Raw genomic sequence first — 26,484 nt, forward strand, 5'->3', positions numbered from 1 at the left:
ACGGTAATATGAAAACTATCTTAGGCAGTATGTTAGAAATTGCGTTAGAGAAAGATGGAATAGAATAATGATTTGTGAAACAAAGGCAAACCGCTTGTATGAAGAAAGTTTTTGATGAAGAAGTTTTCGTTATACTACAAAGTATGCAAGGGGGTGTCTACTTTGTATGCAGGAAGTCCTGGATCCATATTTCAGCTCCGATAATTTTTTTTTCTAAATGTGGCATATTCTAATGACTGTAAATCGTTTAATTTGTACCTGAATTTCGATATATTATATAAAAATGTAAGAACATTGCAGTAATAAAAAAGAACCAGACTACACGTCCAATGGTCTCATGTTCGATCCCCGGTCAAATGTAAAGTTTTTATCTGTCGCTTATCACTTGTTTCTCTTCTGGCAACGTTTGTTAACCTGCGAAATGCCGGTCTGCACCGTTGTTCGGAGACGACAATTAACAGTAGCCGTGTACACACCCCCTCCCCCCCCCTCCCCCCCGCCCTCCCTCCTACAACTGGCTGGGCAACTCAGTTCTAAGGACATAAGAAAGCAACGGCGTAACATCCCCAGTAAGACCACGCTTAGTAAAAGAGTGTGGAGTTGAAACCAGTCATCGGGATGACAACAGCTTTACCTTTTAACGATACATCGAGACACAACGGGCGCATCTGGAGCAGTGCATGCGCTCGCGTATACAGGCGGGGCCGTGGCGGGAGCAGGTGTATTCACAGGGAGCGCCGACCGTATCACGCGACACTTTTCCGCTTTCGACAGGCCCTCATGCCGCGGTGACAATGCGTGACAGATACTCGTCAGTCGTATTTGGTGCAGGTCCCACACCGCGCAGTAGTATCCCAGAAGAGGACGGGCAAGCCTAGCGTAAGCTGTCTGTTTTGTAGATTTGTGTTCTGCCAATAAATTGCAGTCTTTGTTTGCTTTCCCTACAACACTGTCTGTGTGATCGTTCCAATTTATGTTATTCGCAATTGTAATCTCTACGTATTTAGTTCAGTTTACAGCCTTTAGATTTGTGTGATTTATCGTGGCTCACCTCACACTTTTCACTTCAGCCAACTGTTACTTTTTGCACCATACACCTATCTTGTCTAAATCATCTGATTACTTTAAGAGACAGCATCATCTGCAGACAGTCGTAAGAGGGCCACTCAGATTGTTTCATAAATTTTTTATGTACGTAAGAGACGAAATTGCTGCATTAAGTTCGTAATCCATTACAAAAGGAAAAGATGAAGCTTTTTAAAAGAATACTACATGCTATTTTTGATAAAGTGAGAAGCAAGTTTGAGTGAGACGCCACTGCGAAATGCAGATGAAATGCTTGGTACAAAATCTTTAACTTGACACCAAACGGCGCGTACCACGAATAAGGAACAATATGATTTGATTTTCGCATTCTCTCGGGAAGATAAAATCTTGTTATTTATATTTCAGCACATATTACTTAACAAAATAAAGTCTCCGAAAACTAAACCCCGTCCGAAGAGGCCTCGTAAGACCCAACGGTAATGATCGACCACCTTGTCGTCCTCAGCCAATGGCGTCTTTGGATGCGGATATAGAGGGGCATGTGGTAAGCACAATGCTCTCCCGGCCGTTCAGTTTTCGTGACCGGAGTCGCCACTTCTCGACCAAGTATCTCCTCAGTTTGCCTCACAAGGGCTGAGCGCATCCCGCTTGCCAACAGCGCTCGGCAGACCGGACCGTCACCGATGCAAGTGTTGGCCAAGCCCCACAGCGCTTAACTTCGATGATCTGACGGCAGGGCCGTTGGCAATGAAATAAAGTCACAGGATAAAATATTGGCTACACCCTCAAGAGAGCACACTGATCGCTTTAGGGTGCTGTAGTTGTTGAAAGGCGCCCGCATCTCGTGGTCGTGCGGTAGCGTTCTCGCTTCCCACGCCCGGGTTCCCGGGTTCGATTCCCGGCGGGGTCAGGGATTTTCTCTGCCTCGTGATGGCTGGGTGTTGTGTGCTGTCCTTAGGTTAGTTAGGTTTAAGTAGTTCTAAGTTCTAGGGGACTTATGACCACAGCAGTTGAGTCCCATAGTGCTCAGAGCCATTTGAACCATTTTTTTTGTTGAAAGGCTGTTACAACACGGTCATGTCAGCTTCCATATCTGTCGTAAGTTACGGCAGTACGTGGCAGTAGGTTTTTGGAATGAGGGCAGTAAGATGGATCGAATTGGAGACTTGATACAATGCCGGAAAGGAGCTGTCGTGTTTGGACGTGACCGTCACCAGACCGTCAACTAATCTGACCGATTTGTTGGTGTATCAGCACGGACTGTCCACCGTATCTACAAGGACCGATGTACCACTCTCACCGACGTAACGCGGCGTAAGAACAGTGATCACAGAAAAATCCTAATCGACAGCGAGCGGGGAGGAGTTTGACGCCTTGTCAACGGCACTCGGTTTGTAGTCTGACAGGAATTGCTGTCATTGAATGGAAGTTAATCTCCATCAGTTTCCCAACAAACTTTGCGAAGTGAGCTACTCTCTAAGACAAATAAAAAGACCTACCACTAAAGAATTATAGCAATGGGACGGAAATCGGTAGATGTTATGTACATGTACAGGCAAACAATTGAATACAAACTTCGTGGCAGATTAAAACTGTGTGCCGTACTGAGACTCGAACTCGGGACCTTTGCCTTTCGCGGGCAAGTGCTCTGGCGGAATTAAGGCTGTGAGGACGGGTCGTGACTCGTGGTTGGGTAGCTCAGATGGTAGTTGGCACGGTAGCTCAGCTTATTCGGTCAGAGGGTTAGCTGCCCTCTGTAATAAAGAACTGAGTCAACGGCTCAACACTGAACTTGAACAGGGGTCATGGGACATCCACACCGAACAAATGCAACGAACAAAATCGAACAAAATGAGAACAATAAAAAGAAGATGGTAGAGCACTTGCCTGCGGAAGGCCAAGGTCCCGAGTTCGAGTTTCGGTCCGGCATACAGTTTTAATCTGCCAAGAAGTTTCATAACAGCGCACACTCCGCTGCAGGGTAAAAATTTCATTCTGGAAACTGATTACAATTTCATAAAAATTGAATGTTATATTCGAAAGAAAGAGCTTCACTGATTGAATAAGTCAATAACGCGTTGGTTCACCTCTGGCCCTTATGCAGGCAGCTGTTCGGTTTGGTATTGATTGATAGAGTTTTTGGATGTCCTTCCCATGGATGTCGTGCCAAATTCTGTCCAACTGGCGTGTTAGATCGTTTAAATTCCGTGCTGGTTGGAGGACGCTGCCCGTAATCTCATAATGTTCTAAATAGGAGAGAGATCCGGCGACCTTGCTAGCTAACGAAGAGTTTGGCTAGCCCGAAGACAAGCAGTCAAACTCTCGCCGTGTGCGGAGGTCAGTCATTACCTTGCCGAAATGTAAGCCCAGAGTAGCTTGCCATGAAGGGCAACAAAAAGGGACGTAGACTGCCGTCGGCGTACCACCATACTAAGCGTCCCGTGGATGACAACCAAAAGGCCCTGCTATGACAAGAAGTGGCGTCTCTAGACACGCCTTCGCTGGTCATCGGGGTTCAGTTCGAAGCGGACTCATCATTGAAGACAGTTGTACTCCAGTCAGTCCGAAGGCGTCTCTAGATACATCCCAAACAGTGGTGGGACACCAACCTGACTTTCTACAACCAGGAGAGAAGGTCTGGGATGCCATCTCGTTTCATAACAGGACCACCTTAGTTTTCATCCGTGGCACCCTTAAAGCACAGCGATATGTCCCCGTTTTGTTGTCCTTCGTGGCAAGCTGTCTTGGTCTTACATTTCAGCAAGATAATGCCCGCCCCCACACGGCCAGAGTTTCTGCTGCTTGTCTCCGTGCTTGCCAAAGCGTACCTCGGCCATCAACGTCGCCATATCTCTCCCCTATTGATAACGTTTGGAGCATTATGTGCAGGGCCATTCAACCATCTCGGGATTTTGACGATCTAACGCGCCAGTTGGACTGTATTTGGCAAAATATCGCTCAGGACGATATCCAACAATTCCATCAATCAATGCCAAGGTGGCCGGCCGAAGTGGCCGTGCGGTTAAAGGCGCTGCAGTCTGGAACCGCAAGACCGCTACGGTCGCAGGTTCGAATCCTGTCTCGGGCATGGATGTTTGTGATGTCCTTAGGTTAGTTAGGTTTAAATAGTTCTAAGTTCTAGGGGACTAATGACCTCAGCAGTTGAGTCCCATAGTGCTCAGAGCCATTTTTGAGCCAATGCCAAGGTGAATAACTACTTGTGTAAGTTCCAGAGGTGGGCCAACGCGTTACTGATTTGCTCAGTTTGTGGAGCTCTTTCTCTTTAACAAATCATCCACACTTCTGATATTGTAATCATTTCCAGAATGAGATTTTCACTCTGCAGCGGAGTGTGCGCTGATATGAAACTTCCTGGCAGATTAAAACTGTGTGCCGGACCGAGACTCGAACTCGGGACCTTTGCCTTTCGGGGGCAGGTGCTCTACCATCTGAGCAACCCAAGCACGACTCACGCCCCGTCCTCACAGCCTTACTTCCGCCAGTACCTCGACTCCTGCCTTCCAACGTTACAGAAGCTCTCCTGCGAACCTTGCAGAACTAGCATTCCTGAAAGGAAGGATATTGCGTGGACATGGCTTAGCCACAGCCTGGGGGATGTTTCCAGAATGAGATTTTCACTCTGCAGAGTAGCTCAGATGGTAGAGCACTTGCCCGCGAAAGGCAAAGGTCCCGCGTTCGAGTCTCGGTCCGGCACACAGTTTTAATCTGCCAGTAAGTTTTGTTTGTAATCATTTGTTTGTCTGTACGTGTACATGACGTCTACTGACTTCAGTCCCATTTGTACAATTTCTTCGAGGGTTTTTTTTTCATTTTTTCTTAGACTGTACATGCAATGAAAATTTTTAGTCTCGTGCCCCGTAAAAAACCATTGCTCACGACGACACCACACACATCAAAAGAGAAATACGGATATACTCAGCAAAACACCAGACTACGTTTCCCAAAATATCAGGAAGTATTATAGAAAGGGAAAAACAAGCTATTTACCCACCAAAATGTTGAGAAAGCTTGCTAATTGATATGGACGCTTGAGAGAAAACAAAATATCTAACATTAGAGTGTCAAAGAAATTAGGTGTAAACACGCTACAGGTGCTTACGACAGCAGGCTGGGTCCCGCCGTTTACGCGCTAGTCCCCTTGCCAGAATACTTTCTCTGTCGGATCGCTTTCGTAGACGCGCACGTGACTGGAATACAAATTCCATGACCGTACGCACGACGCAAAAGGAAACTTGCCCGCAAGACTATTTTCGTTACTGGGTAGCTCGCAGATCAATCAGTTGCGACACAATTTATTCATTCCGCTTCTATGTAATTACTTTGTCAGACGATCGTACCATTCACCAATGTGTGTCAGATTTCCAATGTAAACATCTGTTTCTCAATGCGCTCTCTTCTTTTCGAACTGCAATTTTCTTGCACGTCTTACATTTGCCCCGTGCTTCGAAGAATGATGTGATCGGCTGTTTTACGGGAGGTAACCGAAGGCCTTGTATCTACGACACTGGATCTCTATAAATACACCCAACAAAGTTTCCCATTTACCTCCTTTGACACATCTTTTAGACTTTAGTATGGGCTACGTAAACATCTTGTAGTTGTGACGAAGAGTAGCAGTAACCATGGAGTGAACAAACTGTCCTGGGCATGTCGCCCATATCAAGCTGTCTTTGGCATATCAGATATGACGCTATTTTTCTATAATTTGCTCTAAAACTAAAACTTCAGTAGCACCTAAAGTTGTCCTGCTTTTACACGTTTAGTTATTAGTAGCAGCAGTTATGAATAATTTTTGCTGTCACGAACGGTAATCTCATATGTCAAGAATGTACGGGATGGTTATAATTAAACTTTAGCTACTTGAGAGGGGCCCCATAAAACATTTGTAAGGACATAAGGAAGAGAAATAACGAATAAACCATTGAAGGAAACATTTTAATTTCTGCGTGAGAGGTTAACATTTGTTAACTGCGAACCATGTTTACGTTCCAAGTTACAAAGGTTGCTCAATGTGACAAACATCTGCATCGACGACGGCCTGGAAGCTTGTGCGGATACCGTTTCACAGCTGTTCGTAGCACTTTTCCAACGGTGGGCCACGGAATCTCCAGCTGTCGTGACACAACCCGTTCACTGCTTGTAGTCATGGCAACAATTTGTGGCGCAATTGGCCGTCGGCCTCTCCCAGGACCGATTCCAAAGTGACCAGGTAATTCTATCTTCCGAATCAAGTTGTTCAACACTGGTTCGGAAAGAAGGCCCCTCCATATTCTTTAAAGCGTCGATATTCGCGCAGAGCAGCAGCGGTATTGCTGTTGTTTTGATAAAACAGATTTACGAGTAAAGCCCTGCTCACCATGTCCAGACCCATGTTCAGCTATCTGCAACTGTAAAGCCTAGTTTACACGACGACATTGGGTTGCGCCACTCGTTGCGTGGAATGAGCTGCACGCAAGTGGTTTCAGAGACACAGCGACACCAGTATTCACTTCAGTTTCGTCGTTTTGTGGGTCCCTGGGTCGTGTGTGAAATGAAAGTTTTGGCAGGTGCACGTCGCATGAGTTGTGTGATGTTAAAGCTTGTTGCGTGGAATCGCTGCATAAGGAGAAAAAAAAAAAAAAAAAAAGAAACGTGTTTCGATTCGTGACTGGATGAAGAAAAGACGTCAGCTCGGTTGCTCAGCATCCTTGCTGAAATAATTTATAACGGAAAATCCAAGAAGTTCTTTTAATTATCTTAGAATGTCACCAGAACTGTTTCTTCTTAGTTATGCAATAAGGAATAAAGGTACTGTAATGCATGAAGCACTGTCGCCAGAACTGAAATTACGTATCATGTTACGTGCATTACAATCGAGAACACTCGGCATGCTATAAGATACGGTTTTAGCTGGTGACGACGCTATTTCATTAACACCAATAATTATTAACATTAACAGTAATAATTATTAACATTAGCAACAATAATTATTCGAAGCAGGCAGCATTAAGAATTATGTTAGTTAGGTTTAAGTAGTTCTGAGTGTAGGGGACTGATGACCACAGATGTTAAGTCCCATGGTGCTTAGAACCATATGAACAATTTGTTCTGCTACGGTCGCAGGTTCGAATCCTGCCTCGGGCATGGATGTTTGTGATGTCCTTAGGTTAGTTAGATTTAAGTAGTCCTGTGTTGTAGGGGACTGATGACCTCAGATGTTAAGTCCCATATTGCTCGGAGCCATTTGAACCATTTTGAGATTCAGGGAGTTGCCTTGGGCCTTATCTAGCAAAATGGTTCAAATGGTTCTGAGCACTGTGGGACTTAACATCTGTGGTCATCAGTCCCCTATACCTTAGAACTACTTAAACCTAACTAACCTAAGGACATGGATGTGTGTGATGTCCTTAGGTTAGTTAGGTTGATGTAGTAAGTCTAGTGGACTGATGGCCTCAGAAGTTAAGTCCCATAGTGCTTAGAGGCATAGTCTTCAGCAATATTTTGTAAGGAATTGTGCTTTAATTTCTCCACTCTTTTCCTTCCCGCAAAATAGGTAGCTACCGCTCCACTCCCGCCCCCTTCCAGTAGGAAACGTTAGCGACAGCCCCGGACATTTGCACAAGCCCCACCCATTTACCCCCCTCCATACCCACCCCCCGCCACACCAATCAAGAGCGCATCAATACGATCTTTGGTAGTCCTCGTCGCTGTCGTGTTTTTGTTCGTCGTTTTTTGTTTTACCGCGGTTGTTCATACTAGCAGTGTTGCGCTGTTAGTACTTCTTAGCAGTTTGTGTAATACTGTCAAAATGAAACATAGATATGCACTCTCAATAAAGTTGTCATACACAAGGTACCTAAACTTGACTGTTATGGCCAACTGCTGTCAAAACTGATACCTAACAGACATTAAAGTACGATAAGGTGTGTTGGAATGACACTGACGAAATTATGTAAATATGTTTAACAAGAGGCAGCTATAAAGCTCTCAAACACTGAAGAAGAACTCAAAGTAATCTCGTGTCTGCTATAAGCAAGCAGTCATAAGAGTTCACAAGTAAAAATTCACCCAATACACAGGCAAATATTAATGAAGAATGTCACTGTATAAATATCTGACTGCTTGCATTACGCATTTCTACATTATCCCACTCTTATATTCTTTAGTCTTAAAAAGGTAATCAGAAACAAACCAAGACATCGACTTTGCCTTGTTTATGCACAACATTGACTTTAGACAATCGAGATAATGGACAACATTCTTGGCGATATTACCAATTAATATTTCCCAACAGAATTTCTTACACTACGCGATCTGACGGAAATTTGCGCTTATTGCTGTTAACAAATATCTGATTTTTTGACGTAGTGTAGATGAAAGCTCATGAAATAAAAAAGATAGTGTGGATACCATTTTTATTTTTCTTTCTTATTGATGATTTTTCAACTCGTGTATTCAATGAACATATTTCTGTGATTCTTGAGTTTCTCCCGGCGTATTTGATAGTCAAAATATCCACGGGTGTACTGCCGGTCTACGGTGTCCAACTGGCACAATATTTCGGCGATCATACATGTCGCCATCATCAGGTGAACTGACGGACTGAGCTCCTGTGAACGTGCCGGCACGGAGATCCGTACACTATGGCTGCTCAGGGGGAACTGGGTTCGGTCGCGGCGGCGGCCGATTTAAATACCCTCCGCCCGCGGCGCGCTCACTCCGCCGTCCGCGCCCCGCGCCACGGTCGCGCGGTGGAACAGATTGCGACGGCGTCTGAGATGACGTCGGTGTGATGGCTCTGTCCGCCGTGGTCGTCACAACTATACATTTGCTCGATTTACTCTTGATTAACCCAATCGCTGGTTCCCAAGCCTTGCTAAGATTATAGCCACAGTCACGGTTTATCTCTGATGCAGAGAGTCTACCCCAGGAATTGGAACATCTGAGAACTGTATTTCGAAAAAATGGGTACTCAGAGTGGCAGATTCAACGTGCTCTCCGCCCACCCACTACAGCACAACCTGTGGAGATGGATGAAATCACGAGGGAGGAGGTAGGCACTGCGTTTATCCCATATACAGGCGCACTCTCGGGGAAAATCGCCCGCATTTTGAAGAAACACCGGGTCGGAACTGTGTTTTGTCCTCCGAATAAAACTCGTGCACTGCTGGCGAGCGCCAAAGATGACCTCGGTTTGAGGAAGGCCGGCGTGTACCAGATTCCGTGTCAATGTGGCAAGTCGTATATTGGTCAGACGATGCGTACCGTCGAGGATCGATGCCGTGAACACCAGAGGCACACTCGACTGATGTATCCGAGCAAGTCGGCGGTCGCTGAACATTGTTTGTCGGAAAATCACGCTATGGAGTATGAACGCACGAGGATTCTGGTACAGACGTCGAGATACTGGGACAGCGTTGTTAGAGAGGCCATCGAAATTCGCACCAATGATGACCTCATAAACCGTGACTGTGGCTATAATCTTAGCAAGGCTTGGGAACCAGCGATTGGGTTAATCAAGAGTAAATCGAGCAAATGTATAGTTGCGACGACCACGGTGGACAGAGCCATCACACCGACGTCATCTCAGACGCCGTCGCAATCTGTTCCACCGCGCGACCGTGGCGCGGGGCGCGGACGGCGGAGTGAGCGCGCCGCGGGCGGAGGGTATTTAAATCGGCCGCCGCCGCGACCGAACCCAGTTCCCCCTGAGCAACCATAGTGTACGGATCTCCGTGCCGGCACGTTCACAGGAGCTCAGTCCGTCAGTTCACCTGATGATGGCGACATGTATGATCACCGAAATATTGTGCCCGTTGGACACTGTAGACCGGCAGTACACCCGTGGATATTTTGATTAACATATTTCTAATTCTTTTCACAACGGTAGCGGAAAAACTGTATTTCGTACTAACTACTGATTTTCTCCCATTGTTATGACTGGCATATCTGTGATACGAACAACTTTGATGTCGGAACATGCGGCAGATCATGGGCGGAGCTTTGGATGTGGATTGGTGTGATTGGTGTGAATGGGGGGTGATTGGGCGGGACTTGTGCACCGTCCGGGGCTGTCGCTAACGTTACGTCTTCCAGTCCCCCCCCCCCCCCCCCCGGTCCAAACCACCACCCCCAGTTCAGATCCTGGGTTCGCTCTTGCTGTGAATATTACGTCGAAACGTTCCCACAAAGGATGCTTGACACGGCGTGTTGTCAACTTTACGCTCCGCTGAAGGTTATTGCGAATGCCACCACTGCCGCTGGTGCTTTATGAATCAGACTTAAGGAGGTGTGTGTGTGTTTTGGCGTAGCTTGCGCGCTGACGGCCCGGCGTGTGTGTTGCAGACCTGCTGAGCGCGGCGGACCGGTTCAGCGACCCCGCGGGCCGCGACTTCTCGCAGCTGCTGTTCGACCCGGCGCGCCAGCAGCTCCTCGTCGGCGCCAGGTAAGGCCACACCTGTGTCCCTCGCCCCGCCCTCAAGGTCACCCACTTTACGTCAACATTTTTTTCATCCGCCAACAGAAGGGTGGAGGCAGTAACTCGCAAAGGGAGGTCGCTCTAAAGTGATCGGCTGCCACCGGCGTCCAACTGCTGATACTGTTAGCTCGTATCATCCTTCTGCGTCCCTTCACCTCCCACACTTCAAACAGCCAGCGGCATATATGTATACACGGTTTTTAAATGAAGGGTTTTTGAGAGGTTGTAGTACGGAGCAAAATAAACATGGGCTCTGTGGTGTGCGTACTGTACGACCTTTGGTACTCACACCATCAGATTATTTTACTTGTCGCTCTAACGAAGTAGGCGAGTGTCAGCAATATGTCTCGTGGTCTCATCGTGGCGTGTTTATCTTCTGCCATTAGGTCAGACGATAGAAATGCCACTTGCACGCTTAGAGTAGCAGATTGACGGTGACCAACTTTAAACAGAACTTGATTAATTTTCACACACATTTATTAAAATAATAACAACATAAAATTACTTAACTTGATTCCGGATGCTATTTACAATTGACAATCTGAAGTTCCTTTGGTCTTGGTACGTTAATCTTATTCTCACGTATCTCTGATACTTGACAAAGTGTCTATACATTTCTCTTCATGGCTATGTACAGGAGTATGATAATCTTATTATGCACATACTGAAACTTGACTATAGACTGGTACAGACTAATGTAGACCGGTACAGACAGGTGCAGATAAATGCAGACTCGTACAGACTAATGCAGACTGACTGATCGGAGGTCTGTACACTCATTTTAATACCTCGCGCGTTCAGGTATCACTGCGCGAGTGTGATCCGTGAGGAGAAAAGGTTCTACATTAGCAGCAATCTCATTGGCTGCGTTACATATTAATACGCGGATCGGCGGAAGCAGAATTTGGTCCGTCTCTAAGGCAGCGCCATGTCGTAGTGCGGAGACGGACGAGCTCCGTACTGCATACTGCATACATAAATTTCGCATCTAACTTCACAAAAAGAATTGATACCCAAATATAAAATCGCGTGTTTCTTATGTATTGCAGTAAAAGTCAACGAAATGAAGCAGACTCACACACACTGACAACATCAAAAGAAATGGCTTAATACACACAAAAAAGCACTTGAAAATGGGAATTATTTCTCGAAACGCGTCGTACGAAAAGTAAAATAAAGAAAAACCGTGACTGGTAGCAGAATATTTATTTATTTATAAACAAACCTAGCAATACCAATGCATTTTCCATAGTACACAGCCGAAAGGGTAGGATAGGGGCGAGGGGAGGGGAGGGGGGGGGGGGGAACTTTATCACAACCTTATAAAAATTAAAGAAAGAATATTCGTCAGTTGTTGTTGATTTATATTAATAACGTACTTTTTAAAGAGGTACCAATTTGTAAGTGGGTTCCAAAACCTGAAAATATCTTTTAGCTCACTCTTACCATATCAACACGCTTACAATACCAGGAGCAGAAGGAGAAGAATGAGGATTAAGGGGGGGGGGGGGGGACTTTATGATGACCAAAAAAATATTTTAAATTAAAATTTCGATCGTATTGTTGACTTTTGCTCCCAAAATACCTTTTAAAGAGATATTGATGTTTAAGTAACGGCCAGAACCTGGAAATACTGAGTATGACGGTCATTGGAGAAATATAATGTAAATTGAAGGTGGGGAGGGGAGAAAGGAAAGGAAAGGAAAGAGAAGGAACTATCGATGTCAGCTGTTTCGGAACTTAACGCGAAAGCAGCTGCGACAAGTGAAAATGTGTGCCGGGCCTGGACTCAGCGCGGGATTTCCCGCTTACTAGGCGGGTGCGTTAACCACTGCACCACCTGGGCACAGAGTTTGTCGCAACTGCGCGGACTAAGTCGGCGCACCTCCCGGCCGACCCACACTTCCACGGAGCGCCACCTACCCGAAATAATTGTATGAACACGTGGTGTCTATTCTTTTGGACATGTACGAAAAAACAGACACCACGCATTCATATAATGTCATTGCAGAAAGTGACATCTATTATAAGGGCCTAAATTCTTTTGTTACGTTTAAGTGAAAAATTTATGTTAAAAATCTGTTAAAGAATTCATTGTTGTTGTTGTTGTGCTCTTCAGTCCGGAGACTGGTTTATGCAGCTCTCGATGCCATTCTATTCTGAGCAAGCCTCTTCATCTCCCAGTATCTACTGCAACCTACATCCTTCTGAATCTGCTTAGTGTATTCACCTCTTGGTCTCCCTCTGCGATTTTTACCCTCCACGCTGCCCTCCAATGCTAAATTTGTGATCCCTTGATGCCTCAGGACATGTCCTACCAACTGATCCCTTCTTCTAGTCAAGTTGTGCCACAAACTTCTCTTCTCCCCAATTCTATTCAATACCTCCTCCTTAATTATGTGATCTACCCATCTAATCTTCAGCATTCTTCTGTAGCACCACATTTCGAAAGCTTCTATTCTCTTCTTGTCCAAACTATTTATCGTCCATGTTTCAGTTCCATACATGGCTACACTCCATACAAATACCTTCAGAAACGACTTCCTGACACTTAAATCTATACTAGATGTTAACAAATTTCTCTTCTTCAGAAACGCTTTCCTTGCCATTGCCAGTCTACATTTTATATCCTTTCTACTTCGACCATCATCAGCTATTTTGCTCCCCAAACAGCAAAACTCCTTTACTACTTTAAGTGTCTCATTTCCTAATCTAATTCCCTCAGAATCACCCGACTTAATTCGACTACATTCCATTACCCTCGTTTTGCTTTTGTTGATGTTCATCTTACATCCTCCTTTCAAGACACTGTCCATTCCATTCAACTGCTTTTCCAAGTCCTTTGCTGTTTCTGACAGAATTACAATGTCATCGGCGAACCTCAAAGTTTTTATTTCTTCTCCATGGATTTTAATACCTACTCCGAATTTTTCTTTTGTTTCCTTTACTGCTTGCTCAATATACAGATTGAAGAACATCGGGGAGAGGCTACAACCCTATCTCACTCCCTTCCCAACCACTGCTTCCCTTCCATGTTCCTCGCTTCTTATAACTACCATCTGGTTTCTGTACAAATTGTAAATAGCTGCCGGCCGCGGTGGCCGAGCGGTTCTAGGCGTTTCAGTCCGGAACTGCGCGACTGGTACGGTCGCAGGTTCGAATCCTGCCTCGGGCATGGATGTGTGTGATGTCATTAGGGTAGTTAGGTTTAAGTAGTTCTAAGTTCTAGGGGACTGATGACCTCAGATGTTAAGTCCCATAGTGCTCAGAGCCATTTGAACCATTTTTGTAAATAGCTTTTCGCTCCCTGTATTTTCATTAAAAACAATAAACATTTTTTCAGAGTTTCAAAAAATAAACTAATTGACTAAATTACAGCATTTTCTAAAGGTGCGGATGAAGTACCCCTTCCCCCTCCCCCGTTGGTGCTGCTACGTTTACAGCCTATGAGCAATTGTTCATCTTTACTGCTGTCCAACACATATTTGTGATTTGCGGACAGTACATCGTGGCAGACGGCTGTGACCATAAACAAACGAGAACTTCGACAGCCCGTGGGGAGAGGAGCGGTGCGGGGAAATTAGCCCCGCCTCCATCTCCGATAGCAGAACTGACATAATGGTCATGCGGATCCCTGATTTGTTGTGGTGAGGATCGCATTCGAATCCCTTTATGCACCAGGATTAGTCTCTTCACTCATTTCAAAACAAGAAAAAAGCGATCTGCAACACAAGGCGAATTGGAGTATCGAAACATTTGGTAGTGACTGCCATTGTGTACTGCGGTTGTCAGTGGTAGTTCAGGCCCGACCTCTGCCGGTATATTACGCAACCACAGTTCAGAATGCTTCCGCGCCTAAGACTGCCACTATATAGTGACCATATACCAGCCCAAGCTCTTAGACCCTAGCTATTACGAACGGAGTTATACTAAGGGGGATGTGCGTTAACACCGTACGTTGTTTCGAAGGCGGCACCGCCATGTCAGGTGCTCCGAAACATTATCAGACTATTGTTAACTATTTCTTCTTGTTCTTCGAGTGCACGCAAGAGTTATTTTAAATGGAAAATCATACAGTGGTTTCGTGAACAACACAGCATCTGGAAGGCATAATCAGATGTTCTTCTGGTCTTAACTGCACATTTTTTCCAACAATACGACGAATTTCGTCGAATTAATGTAACTTTTCTGTAGTGAAACGTTACTAATAACCAAGAAGAGAAGCATATGTTACGAAAAAGCTGCTTTTTTAAAATTTTACTCCAGAATTTTCCTTTATACGGACTGACGAAACGTTTTCGATCTATGTCCTCTTCCCGAAAATAGTAAGAACTTATTTTGAGATGCTTGGTCGGTTTCCAAACTTTCCTCCTCACAGTTTTCGTCCAGAGAGCCTTTCAAGTTGAACTGACAATAAAACTAAAGTCAAATGACAAAAATAAAACCACTACAGTAAAAATAAAGAGCGCAACAAAAATTCATGTATAGAAAAGAAACTATCGCTTACGAATGAAATGTGATTGCTCTACACTTTACACTCTAATCAGAATGATTAGTACACCTGTAAGTGAGGCAAGCTGGCACTTTTGATCGAAATACTTCCACAAAAAGCTGGTGTTTGGGCAGCTAAAACGGCGAACTTCGGCCTCAAGTTTGTGACGTCATGACAGCTCCGCTCATACACGTACAGAACGCAGTAAACAAATGAGGACGCAGTCTTCAAATGGCTCTGAGCACTATGGGACTCAACATCTTAGGTCATAAGTCCCCTAGAACTTAGAACTACTTAAACCTAACTAACCTAAGGACATCACACACACCCATGCCCGAGGCAGGATTCGAACCTGCGACCGTGACGCAGTCTTCTGTCGTTCTCCATGCAGTAGGCATCTGTTATTGTTGTTACCCTAAAGCGCATTGACAGTCATAGGTAAGAGCAGAGCATACGTTAGTTGTAATGGCACCAGTTTGCGTTTTGATAAGTTTCTGAAATGATTTTACATAGTTGTTTTATCTTTGGATTTACCAGCGTAATGGAAGCCCATTATTCCACACGGGAAATGCCTGACATGATTTTTCTGTTATGCTCTGACATATAGTAGCAGGCGTCGAGCTTGTGTACTGTGTGCTAAAAAATATCCAAAATCGTAGTAATAGAACAATCTGGTCTCAGCACTGTTTACTGCATTCTGTAGTTCATTCGTAATAGCAAAGAGCTTTCAGTAGAAGAGATGTATTTCACAGTAGCGAAGATGAATAGGTGCTCACAGCTCTTAAAAAATGTTCAAATGTGTGTGAATTCCTAAGGGACGAAACTGCTAACGTCATCGGTCCCTAGACTTACACACTACTTAAACTATCTGATGCTAAGAACAACAGCCGGCCGCGGTGGTCTACCGGTTCTAGGCGCTCAGTTCGGAACCGCGGGACTGCTACGGTCGCAGGTTCGAATCCTGCCTCGGGCATGGATGTGTGTGATGTCCTTAGGTTAGTTAGGTTTAAGTAGTTCTAAGTTCTCGGGGACTGATGACCACAGATGTTAAGTCCCATAGTGCTCAGAGCCATTTGAACCATTTTTTGCTAAGAACAACACACACACCCATACCCGAGGGAGGACTCGAACCTCCGGCGGGAGGGGCCGCGCAATCCGTGACATGGCGCCTCAAACCGCACGGCCGCTCAGTGCGGCTCATAGCTCTTAAGGAATGCATTTCAGAGTCCACGTTTACTGACCATTTTTTTCTTGTTTCGGTCGATACTACTACCTCTCAAATTGTTGAATACTTTTTTTTTTAAATATCCTGTGCAGAGCAAGATCCCCATTATACGGGTCAATGCGTACACTAGGGTCAATGCGTACACTATAGAGTACGGATAAAGGAAAATCACGAATAAACCAAAATGCACATACTTTTACTGCAATGTATTATTTACAGTACTTCAAAACACGGTGAATGAGACAGTTGACGTTCACTGCACTACGTTACTTACCCGAAACTGAAAACTTATTTACAAAATTACATTTAAAACACACTGTACTTCGTACTTGTTTTCAGTTCACTTTCGGGATATGTTCATTCAGTTTACCCCTTTCTGTTTTTCAGTCATTTTCTTCCTGTCGACTACTATCATTGTCATTTTCCAGAGAGTCAGAACGTCGGTACAGTCGAGCGAATTTTCTACTACATTTCACAACACATCAACATCCTTCAGTGTCTCGCCTTTAAGTGAGTTGGTCTTGATCGAACTGGAGCTCTTAGTGGAAAAGGTTATGCTTACGGAGACAGGGAACAGACCACCGGCACTTTCCTGAAGATGAAATGGGAAACAACGGAAGAATATTTCAGGAGGGCCCGACTTCGGTATTGGAGCACAAGAGTCACATTCGTAACTGCGTACTATAAAAGGAAATATTCGTTATAATTATAACTGAGTACTAATATCAACTAATTATGCACTAATACATCTTGTACGTAAGTCATGAATACTTCTACTGGAATGATGCCAACCTTCATTTATTCGTACATAGCGCTCGTCTTTGCACTTACTGTGTACAACGCCATCGGCTACCTGTTTTACAAATGTATCATAGTCGTGTGTCCCTACCACATATATACTCTACTATTCAGTCCACTCCCATGTTATTATTCCTGCTTGTGGGAGCAAATGTCACTCGAACCTGTCCTTCTTCTCCGGTAAAGGTTGTCTATACTCAATTTTTTTCCCCTAGTCCTTCTAATTCGTCGTAGTTTTGTGTCTTAATTGTCCAGTTAATGTTAACATCCATATGTAAAACAACGTGAAAATGCTTCCAGTTTCATTCTTCTTTTACTTTTCCACGTTATCAACAAAAAGCATTTGCGAGGAACAAGTTCCTGAACATGTACGTCTGGATCACAGCCCTCTCTGTGAATGAGATATAGATCGTTGCGTTTAACTAGAAAAGAAAAAAGAATGTGAATTACAGTGATATCGAAGAATGTAAAACATTAAGTGGGCAGATAAAGTACGAAATGAAGTAGTATTGAAAATAATTAATACAAGACCGAAATCTATGGAGAACACGTACCAGAAGAAGGTTCAGGTTCTGCTTTGACGTCCAGGAATAGCTAAGCTGCAGATGGAAGGAGAGGTGGAAGGGAGAAGTGCTAGATGCAGACTGATACTGCATAACATACACTCCTGGAAATGGAAAAAAGAACACATTGACACCGGTGTGTCAGACCCACCATACTTGCTCCGGACACTGCGAGAGGGCTGTACAAGCAGTGATCACACGCACGGCACAGCGAACACACCAGGAACCGCGGTGTTGGCCGTCGAATGGCGCTAGCTGCGCAGCATTTGTGCACCGCCGCCGTCAGTGTCAGCCAGTTTGCCGTGGCATACGGAGCTCCATCGCAGTCTTTAACACTGGTAGCATGCCGCGACAGCGTGGACGTGAACCGTATGTGCAGTTGACGGACTTTTAGCGAGGGCGTATAGTGGGCATGCGGGAGGCCGGGTGGACGTACCGCCGAATTGCTCAACACGTGGGGCGTGATGTCTTCACAGTACATCGATGTTGTCGGCGGAAGGTGCACGTGCCCGTCGACCTGGGACCGGACCGCAGCGACGCACGGATGCACGCCAAGACCGTAGGATCCTACGCAGTGCCGTAGGGGACCGCACCGCCACTTCCCAGCAAATTAGGGACACTGTTGCTCCTGGGGTATCGGCGAGGACCATTCGCAACCGTCTCCATGACGCTGGGCTACGGTCCCGCACACCGTTAGGCCGTCTTCCGCTCACGCCCCAACATCGTGCAGCCCGCCTCCAGTGGTGTCGCGACAGGCGTGAATGGAGGGACGAATGGAGACGTGTCGTCTTCAGCGATGAGAGTCGCTTCTGCCTTGGTGCCAATGATGGTCGTATGCGTGTTTGGCGCCGTGCAGGTGAGCGCCACAATCAGGACTGCATACGACCGAGGCACACAGGGCCAACACCCGGCATCATGGTGTGGGGAGCGATCTCCTACACTGGCCGTACACCACTGGTGATCGTCGAGGGGACACTGAATAGTGCACGGTACATCCAAACCGTCATCGAACCCATCGTTCTACCATTCCTAGACCGGCAAGGGAACTTGCTGTTCCAACAGGACAATGCACGTCCGCATGTATCCCGTGCCACCCAACGTGCTCTAGAAGGTGTAAGTCAACTACCCTGGCCAGCAAGATCTCCGGATCTGTCCCCCATTGAGCATGTTTGGGACTGGATGAAGCGTCGTCTCACGCGGTCTGCACGTCCAGCACGAACGCTGGTCCAACTGAGGCGCCAGGTGGAAATGGCATGGCAAGCCATTCCACAGGACTACATCCAGCATCTCTACGATCGTCTCCATGGGAGAATAGCAGCCTGCATTGCTGCGAAAGGTGGATATACACTGTACTAGTGCCGACATTGTGCATGCTCTGTTGCCTGTGTCTATGTGCCTGTGGTTCTGTCAGTGTGATCATGTGATGTATCTGACCCCAGGAATGTGTCAATAAAGTTTCCCTTTCCTGGGACAATGAATTCACGGTGTTCTTATTTCAATTTCCAGGAGTGTATTACTATAAAACGTTGGGTTTTTGACCCTCAATGGAAACAACTAGAAAAATGGAACTGCTTAAAGGACAAGCTGAAAAAGCAGGCTTACAAACCTCCTTTGAGAAAAGCAAATTTATGACAAATATTAAGGCGGCCCTAAATGTAAGTTCAAATGTCTTGGAGTAGTAACTGAACATTTCGGAGAAAGGACCCGTTAAAGCAAGGCGTGTTTAATAAGAAATCAATATCTATAAATGCTAAACTTATACACTACTCTACAGTATTTTATTTCGCCCAGAAGCACTTTAAGCAACAGAGTGTTTAACTCTGAACAAAAAGGTGATGATTGAAGCACTGGAAATCCCGCAAAGAAAAATACTTAGAAAATTTTGGGACCAGTTAAAGAGCAAACACAATACAGAAGACGTCATAATAGTGAACTTTACAAGCATATTGAAAAAATTACAGGCATGATTCGGAAAAGAAGAATAGCTTTCTACGGCCACACCAAAGGATGAATCCCGACAGACTGACAAAAAGGCCACTTACTTTCATAAATTAAAAGTGGATAACACATCATGCAAAGAAATTGAAATGGGGGGGGAGCGAAGTCCAAATTACCCTGCAAATATTTGCAAGGTGCTAAGGAACGACGGCTGCTCAGAAAGAAATAACAACATTTCAAACATTTCCATGACAAACCAAAGAAGAAGACTGGAGCCATTTGGACTGAAGAAAGAAACATCGAAAAATGATGACAGAACTGTGGAAGGAAAGAAACGAGAAACAGTTGAAACAAACGTAGTCTATAGCGGCTCATACGTAAAAGAAGAAGAAACGGTGGGTGCAGTTGACGAAAAGATTAGCGCAAGATAAGAAAAAATGGGGGGGGGGGGGGGAGTAGCATGAAACGAGTTACTAGACTGATGACTTCAAAAAAAATGTCAGTTCGTGGAACACTTTCAATGAAAAAACTTCTCTTTGTTGGTGCCCATTAGCGTCTGGTGCATTTCTAGTTTCAGCCATCTTTGCAGTAGTTCTACATAATATAGGGTGGGCAGAAAAAGAACTTGTGCAGAAAACATATCACGCGCCTTAAGATAGGCAACACAACATATTACCTCTTTACTACCTGGGGCGCATGATGTAAGTTGCGTTGCGTATCTTTTGATGCATGACATAAGTTCCGAGCCACTTTTATTTGCCTACCCTGTATGAGGTAGCATAATCCTTCGACTTCTAAAATTGTCCCTCTCTCGATTTTCATATGCAAGTCATTGTTCACTTTCATAATTCTTTTTTTCTTAATTTTTGAAGACTTGTTTATTTTTAACTCACTCGGATTCTGTGATAAATAAGTTGCCCATTTGCACTCAACATTAACTCTGCAGTTCCCGTTGATTGTCAAACACTATTTGCACATATATTACAACTGAATTTCATTAAAGTAGGAGAACATGTGTTAACAGCGATCATCAGTCATCTAGCATCATTAGCTACCAAACTCAAACAGCAGTTTTCATTATGAAGCAGATGTAGTCAACACATCACGTCAATTAGATTTTTTGCTGTTTGAAGAATTAATTTTGCTACCTAAGCTATGTGGTTCGACCAAATTGCATCGGTATTATTTATATCGTTGCAGTCTGTCCCGTGAATTGTTGTCTTTTTATTCACTACGCTAAATGAACATTATAATCGTGTGCCAGCGAAACTACAACTAGCGACAACTGGCGCATAGTTCCGTACACCTGGGATCTGCCATTTACATAGGAGGAGCATGCTCTGAATAAATCTGGAGACTCCTGGCAATGGTTCGAGCCACGTACGTCAAGTTGACCAACGTTTGGAAAGGGGTACACACGTTATATGCAACACCAAACTGTGCTTGTCTGTTATTCTATCTTCTTCTCCCTGTAAAGGAAGAAATATCAAAATATACGGCAGGAATTATGGAAGTTTTTGTGTACCTGTGTATACTCCGAATATCGAGGAAGAATTCTTCTAGTACTTATGCTGCGACAGTTTATCTGTAGTGCTGGTGGTTGCCTTATGATTCCAGAAGCTGTGTAACTTATATTGCGACTCCGGTGCTGTCTCACTAACCACGGGATCTGCATGTTTAAAACACTTGCCAGAACTATCAGCTCGTGCGTATTTCCGTTATCGTGCTGGCTGGGAAATAACCTACGTTACATGGCGATAGTGTGTCGTTTCCATTACAATTTTCAAAAAGCCAGCTGTTGTCTTGCATGAATTAATCATTCGGAAATTGGAGCGGGCGTCAGTTGACAGTATGACATAACGTGGAATAGTTTGCCTTGGTGCGGATTATATTATCAGACCTTATTGTATCTTACACAGAAAATGCATTAAATTAAATGCATTGAATTAAATAATACATTATTAAATAATGCCTTTAATTAAATGTCAAAAATAAAGATTTATTTTTAAAAAAGAATTGGAAAATATTACTATCACCAGAGGAAAAAAGCAAGCATTGATCGTGATATTCATCAGTGACGTACACGACTTGTCCTGAAGCGTAACTATCTCCAGTTATTCGAAAGGTACAGTTGTTCCTCCTGTATTAAGCTATTCGTTTTTTCCGACTGCAAATTCCTCTTCTGAATGATATCATAAAATAACAAGGAAAATCGAATCGGATATCTTCACTAAAGTTGTACCGAAAAAATTAATACTATTTCAGGACGTTTATCAGCGTCCTCTATCCATAACCTCAAGCGCAAGTCGTAATTTCGTGGACCATTAATCTCTTATTCGCGTTTATTTCGGGAACCGCCCACCGTGAAGCTGTAACGGCAGTTCTGATGAGCAAAAATGTTTACTGAAGACCGCTCGCGCGATTTTGAATTAAAACAACAGTGTGTGTCGGAATGGCAACAAGTTGTTTGTTTTCGTTACACAGACTTAACTTTGGAGTGTTTTTTTGCACGTTTGTAATACTAAATTTCGTTATATCTTTAGATACAGTTTATATTATTGTGTACACTGTAGAGTGTGACCGTGTGTAACCTAGGTAAGCCGGCCGCGGTGGTCTCGCGGTTCTAGGCGCGCAGTCCGGAACCGCGCGACTGCTACGGTCGCAGGTTCGAATCCTGCCTCGGGCATGGATGTGTGTGATGTCCTTAGATTAGTTAGGTTTAACTAGTTCTAAGTTCTAGGGGACTGATGACCTAAGATGTTAAGTCCCATAGTGCTCAGAGCCATTTTTTGAACCTAGGTAAAAATAGCGGGAATGGGAAACTACCGCAACGGTGCGTTCGGGTTGTATCGGACAAAATGTATAGCACAAAAACTTAATTTTATGGTTTTTATCTTTGACAGGCAAGCATGGAGAACTCCGTACATAAGTGGAATGAAAATAACTTGAAGTAAGCCGTAGAAAAAGTCAGACTTCTTGACGATCAGAGAAGCGAGCAAGAAATACTGTTCCAAAAAATGCATTACGAGATAGGCTTTAAGATTTACAAGTAGGTGGCCATAAAACATTCAATAATGAATAGAAATCTGTATCGTAAGACAGTCTTAAAATTTTAGATAGCCAACTTATGTCTTTGAGTAATGAAGAGGTCTTAAATCTACAGCACAAATATGCGGAGAGATTGAAAATAAATCTTTGGTTTAATAAGACAAAAATGAAAGCGGATTAAGGCTTCTGCTATGTTTTTATGAAAAGACACAAAGACGTAAGTCTTAAGCTATAGCCGTATACGCTCCAATTAAAACTTTTTTGTAACAAAAGTGACTTCTTTACGAATTAAAATTTTGTGTCCCATACAACCCTCGAAAATTTTAAACGACCAAAATGTAAAGGGCGGAAAAACATTAAAAAAATCAACTGACATATATCTTTATGAGCTCGACTGTTATCGTTTAACATGAAAAATGTTCCAATACTGACTCCCTCGCCCTTAATTCTCTGTCTGCAGAGAAGTTTAACTGATTTAAAAGGTTGGGGTTGTGGTTGTTTGGGGGAGGAGACCAAACAGCGAGGTCATCGGTCTCATCAGATTCGGTAAGGAAGTTGACCGTGCCCTTTCAAAGGAACCATCCCGGCATTTACCTGGAACGATTGAGGGAAATCACGGAAAACCTAAATCAGGATGACCGGACGCGGTACTGAACCGTTGTCCTCCCGAATGCGAGTCCAGTGTGCTAACCACTGCGCCGCCTCGCTCATGTGCAGAGAACAATGTTGCAGTTAGGAATATTCTCCGTGTAACTACAGATATGTGGAAGTTTTTGCGCTAGTGAATGACACAGCTTTCTAATTAAAGCTCATTGCTGTGTGAGGGCATCATAGAGAAACGTGTGTGCAAATGTGGTAACGACACCACCGGTTTAACAACTGCCAATTTGCAGAGTTCGGCTCTAATGATGAGTACTATGCGCACAGTGTCACTAGCAGTTAAGGTGCACGCCTTTCACTTTTACGCCTGAAAACGACAGTCACGAACACCGTTTATATCAGACTTAACAGCGGTTACTGTTATTGCTTTGTGAAACCATCCGGGTAACAAGTTACCACGTGCTTTCCCAACTTCCTATGGCGTCTGGAAACAAGGATATTAAAAGCAATGAAGACTGTCATTGGCAGCCTCTTAACAAATCGTAATTTATAAACAGGTCTCTACAACAACATCTCACTTATGGCTGCAGCGTTTTTACAGCTGGGAAATCTTGTTCAACTTTAGGGCAATTGTACTTGAACTTGTGCGTCGTATCTTTCTTGAAGCCAGAAAAAATTTAGGGATTTAAGAAAATGTTATGGACATTCTTTTAATGTGGTGTACGGACATTTTTCGCACTCAAAACAACACATATGTCCTCATAAGATAGATTCATATATAATGGGAATGGCGATCAAATGGATTTTATAGGTTGAATTTTTGTAGTCCTGTAGGTCTCCTTTGCGTGTTATATTACGGTATGATGATAATTTTTACTTTTGGACCTCCTAATTACAACTGAATGAAACACAGTTTTTGTGCCATACGCGGTTCGCCTTTATTTTTTGCAAAGCATCTTCAGTGGCCTGTAATGTGTACATATTTTTGTTTATCGTTGCAGTGGTTCGCAGGAGAGCTTCTGTAAAGTTTGGAAGGTAGGAGACGAGGTACTGGCAGAAGTAAAGCTGTGAGTACCGGGCGTGAGTCGTGCTTCGGTAGCTCAGTTGGTAGAGCACTTGCCCGCGAAAGGCAAAGGTCCCGAGTTCGAGTCTCGGTCGGGCACACAGTTTTAATCTGCCAGGAAGTTTCATTTTATCACCTCTTTTTATTATATCTCCTCATTATGTTTTTTAGCTTTATCTGTAGGCTGCAGAGCAGCGTATTACGCTGCTGCCAGCCCGCCCCCTCTCTCTGGGGGGGGGGGGGGGGGGGGAGAATCGAAATACAATAAAGAAAAAAAATACGTCTATACTTCTGATACCTGTATCATTTCTGTGTGAATTTTTCTCTATTTCATTAGAATAAGAACGCACGCCGTAGGGGGATTTCGACGCTAAGGAGTCTTGCTTGCAGTGAGCGTGAAAGCGCTCCGCCGCAGTGAGGGAAGGCCTCCGTTGACGGTCTCGTGTGGGCTGCTGGAACCGGTTGCTCAACGCCCTGTCCTTGTTTGCACCTGTTCTATCGCTGTCGTCGATACGGGCTAATGGCTTCTACAGACTGACAGCTCTTTAAAGATTAATAAAAGTATAGTCAACATAGCGCGATAATCTGCGTGCGTACACCTAGTTTCAGTTGCGTACAAGAAACCGAAATCACGCGGCTCTACTATTCGACCGATGTGTACGAACGTCAAGTTTTCTATTTTGTTCATTCCGGTCCGGGATCACAACAAACTAAGGTCTAAATTATCTGATGAAGACTGGAGGCCCTAATGGAGGAACCATTAGGCATTCGTCTGGAATTGTTTTGTAAAGACAATACCAAATATAAAACAGTGTTACCGGTTTGGTATCGGAACCCAACTTCTTTCGATTTTGATTAATCTATTTTCAAAAAACGTTCGCCATCCTTCTGTCGACACAGGGCCAGTCTTCCCGCAAAAGGTTAGACAAAGACACAGTTTGCGAGGCGAAAGCAAGACCATCGAGCATACACATTGACTTCAGCTGTGACAGCTCCCTGTTGTGTATCGTCTGACAGGAAACATGGCCACTCTTGTCCTCGTCATCGGTGTTAGTACCACGTTGATAATCATGTCCTCCCCCACCCCCCATTATTGTGTCTTTTTTTACACACACACACACACACACACACACAAACACTAGAGTAAATAACCGTGAAAATTTACATTCATTCTACGTTAGTATCACAACATGGTAATAAATCGGAATTCGTCAACTATATCGCTGAAATTAACATCGACATCCTGAAAGAAATCTGATATTCAGTTCATGCCCACTTACAGAATTGTCACCGTCAGGTGACCGCATTCATAAACTAGTTTGAAGATTAATATGCGTTTTGTCTTGGAATTTTTTTTTTTTTTTTCGAACAATGTTACACTGTGCTTGCCGTCCGCTTAAGATTCTCAAGACAAATGAAATTCTGACGTAATACTGAATGGTTGGATTTGTTTCATCTGCACAAACCTTCTTTCAGAAGATACCTTTTTTTATCTATAGGGGTGTTTGGGGTATAAGTGCAGAAATTTCTGTTCATCACTAAGGACAGTGTGCTGAACAACATTTCATCAGTATTAACTTCATTTGCAGACTAATGATTATAGTTATTACAAGTAGTAGGTTTTTAGGTTGGTTAGCACCTTCACGTACGCACTAGTAAGACTTTAATGTTTACTTTCCCCTTGGCAGCAGGTCAGATACTGAAGTGTGGATGTGTGGACGCAAAACGGCCAAGTTTATACTGACAGGCATTGCCCACTACGTGGTGCAGTTAGGACGGACCAGGAAACATCAGATGTGATACGTTTGTACGAAGACTACTAGACACAGACTCACAGCAGCATATTAAGACACCAGAGATCAAAATATATGTACCTTTACCCGTAACACCGTGTTTGTGTTTGTGTGTGTGTGTGTGTGTGTGTGTGTAGTAACAGAAGGCAATAAAAGAGTATCACGGACTGTATCAAACTTCAGTAATTTTCGTCTGCTGCGACAATAGGGTGAAATGTGAACCGTGTTGTTTCTAATAGTTACTTACTGTGCGCCACGTTTTCGTATTGATATGACTGTAAGACTTCAAGAAGAGAGATTTTAGGATTTATTCAGTGACTCTGTTAATTATATGTTTGCCACACGTGAACTTTTGTGAACAGTTACGTTATGTTACTGCGCTCGAATAATGTTGCAGAATACCAGTGCTGTATGTGACTAGCTGTTTATCTGTGCATGA

The 26,484-nt window shown here is 44.1% G+C and overlaps 1 protein-coding gene across 1 annotated transcript in view; it reads left to right on the top strand.

Moving 5' to 3' along the window:
- The window catches only part of LOC126259198 (semaphorin-5A), a 686,291-nt gene that overhangs the window by 398,867 nt on the left and 260,940 nt on the right, over nucleotides 1–26,484 (top strand). The window contains exon 3 of the mRNA XM_049955789.1: nucleotides 10,393–10,492. Within this exon, the coding sequence (XP_049811746.1) occupies nucleotides 10,393–10,492 (100 nt within the window). The remainder of the gene's footprint in view (nucleotides 1–10,392; nucleotides 10,493–26,484) is intronic.

The sequence above is a fragment of the Schistocerca nitens genome, chromosome 5, assembly GCF_023898315.1.
Source record: "Schistocerca nitens isolate TAMUIC-IGC-003100 chromosome 5, iqSchNite1.1, whole genome shotgun sequence".
Classification (NCBI taxonomy): domain Eukaryota; kingdom Metazoa; phylum Arthropoda; class Insecta; order Orthoptera; family Acrididae; genus Schistocerca; species Schistocerca nitens.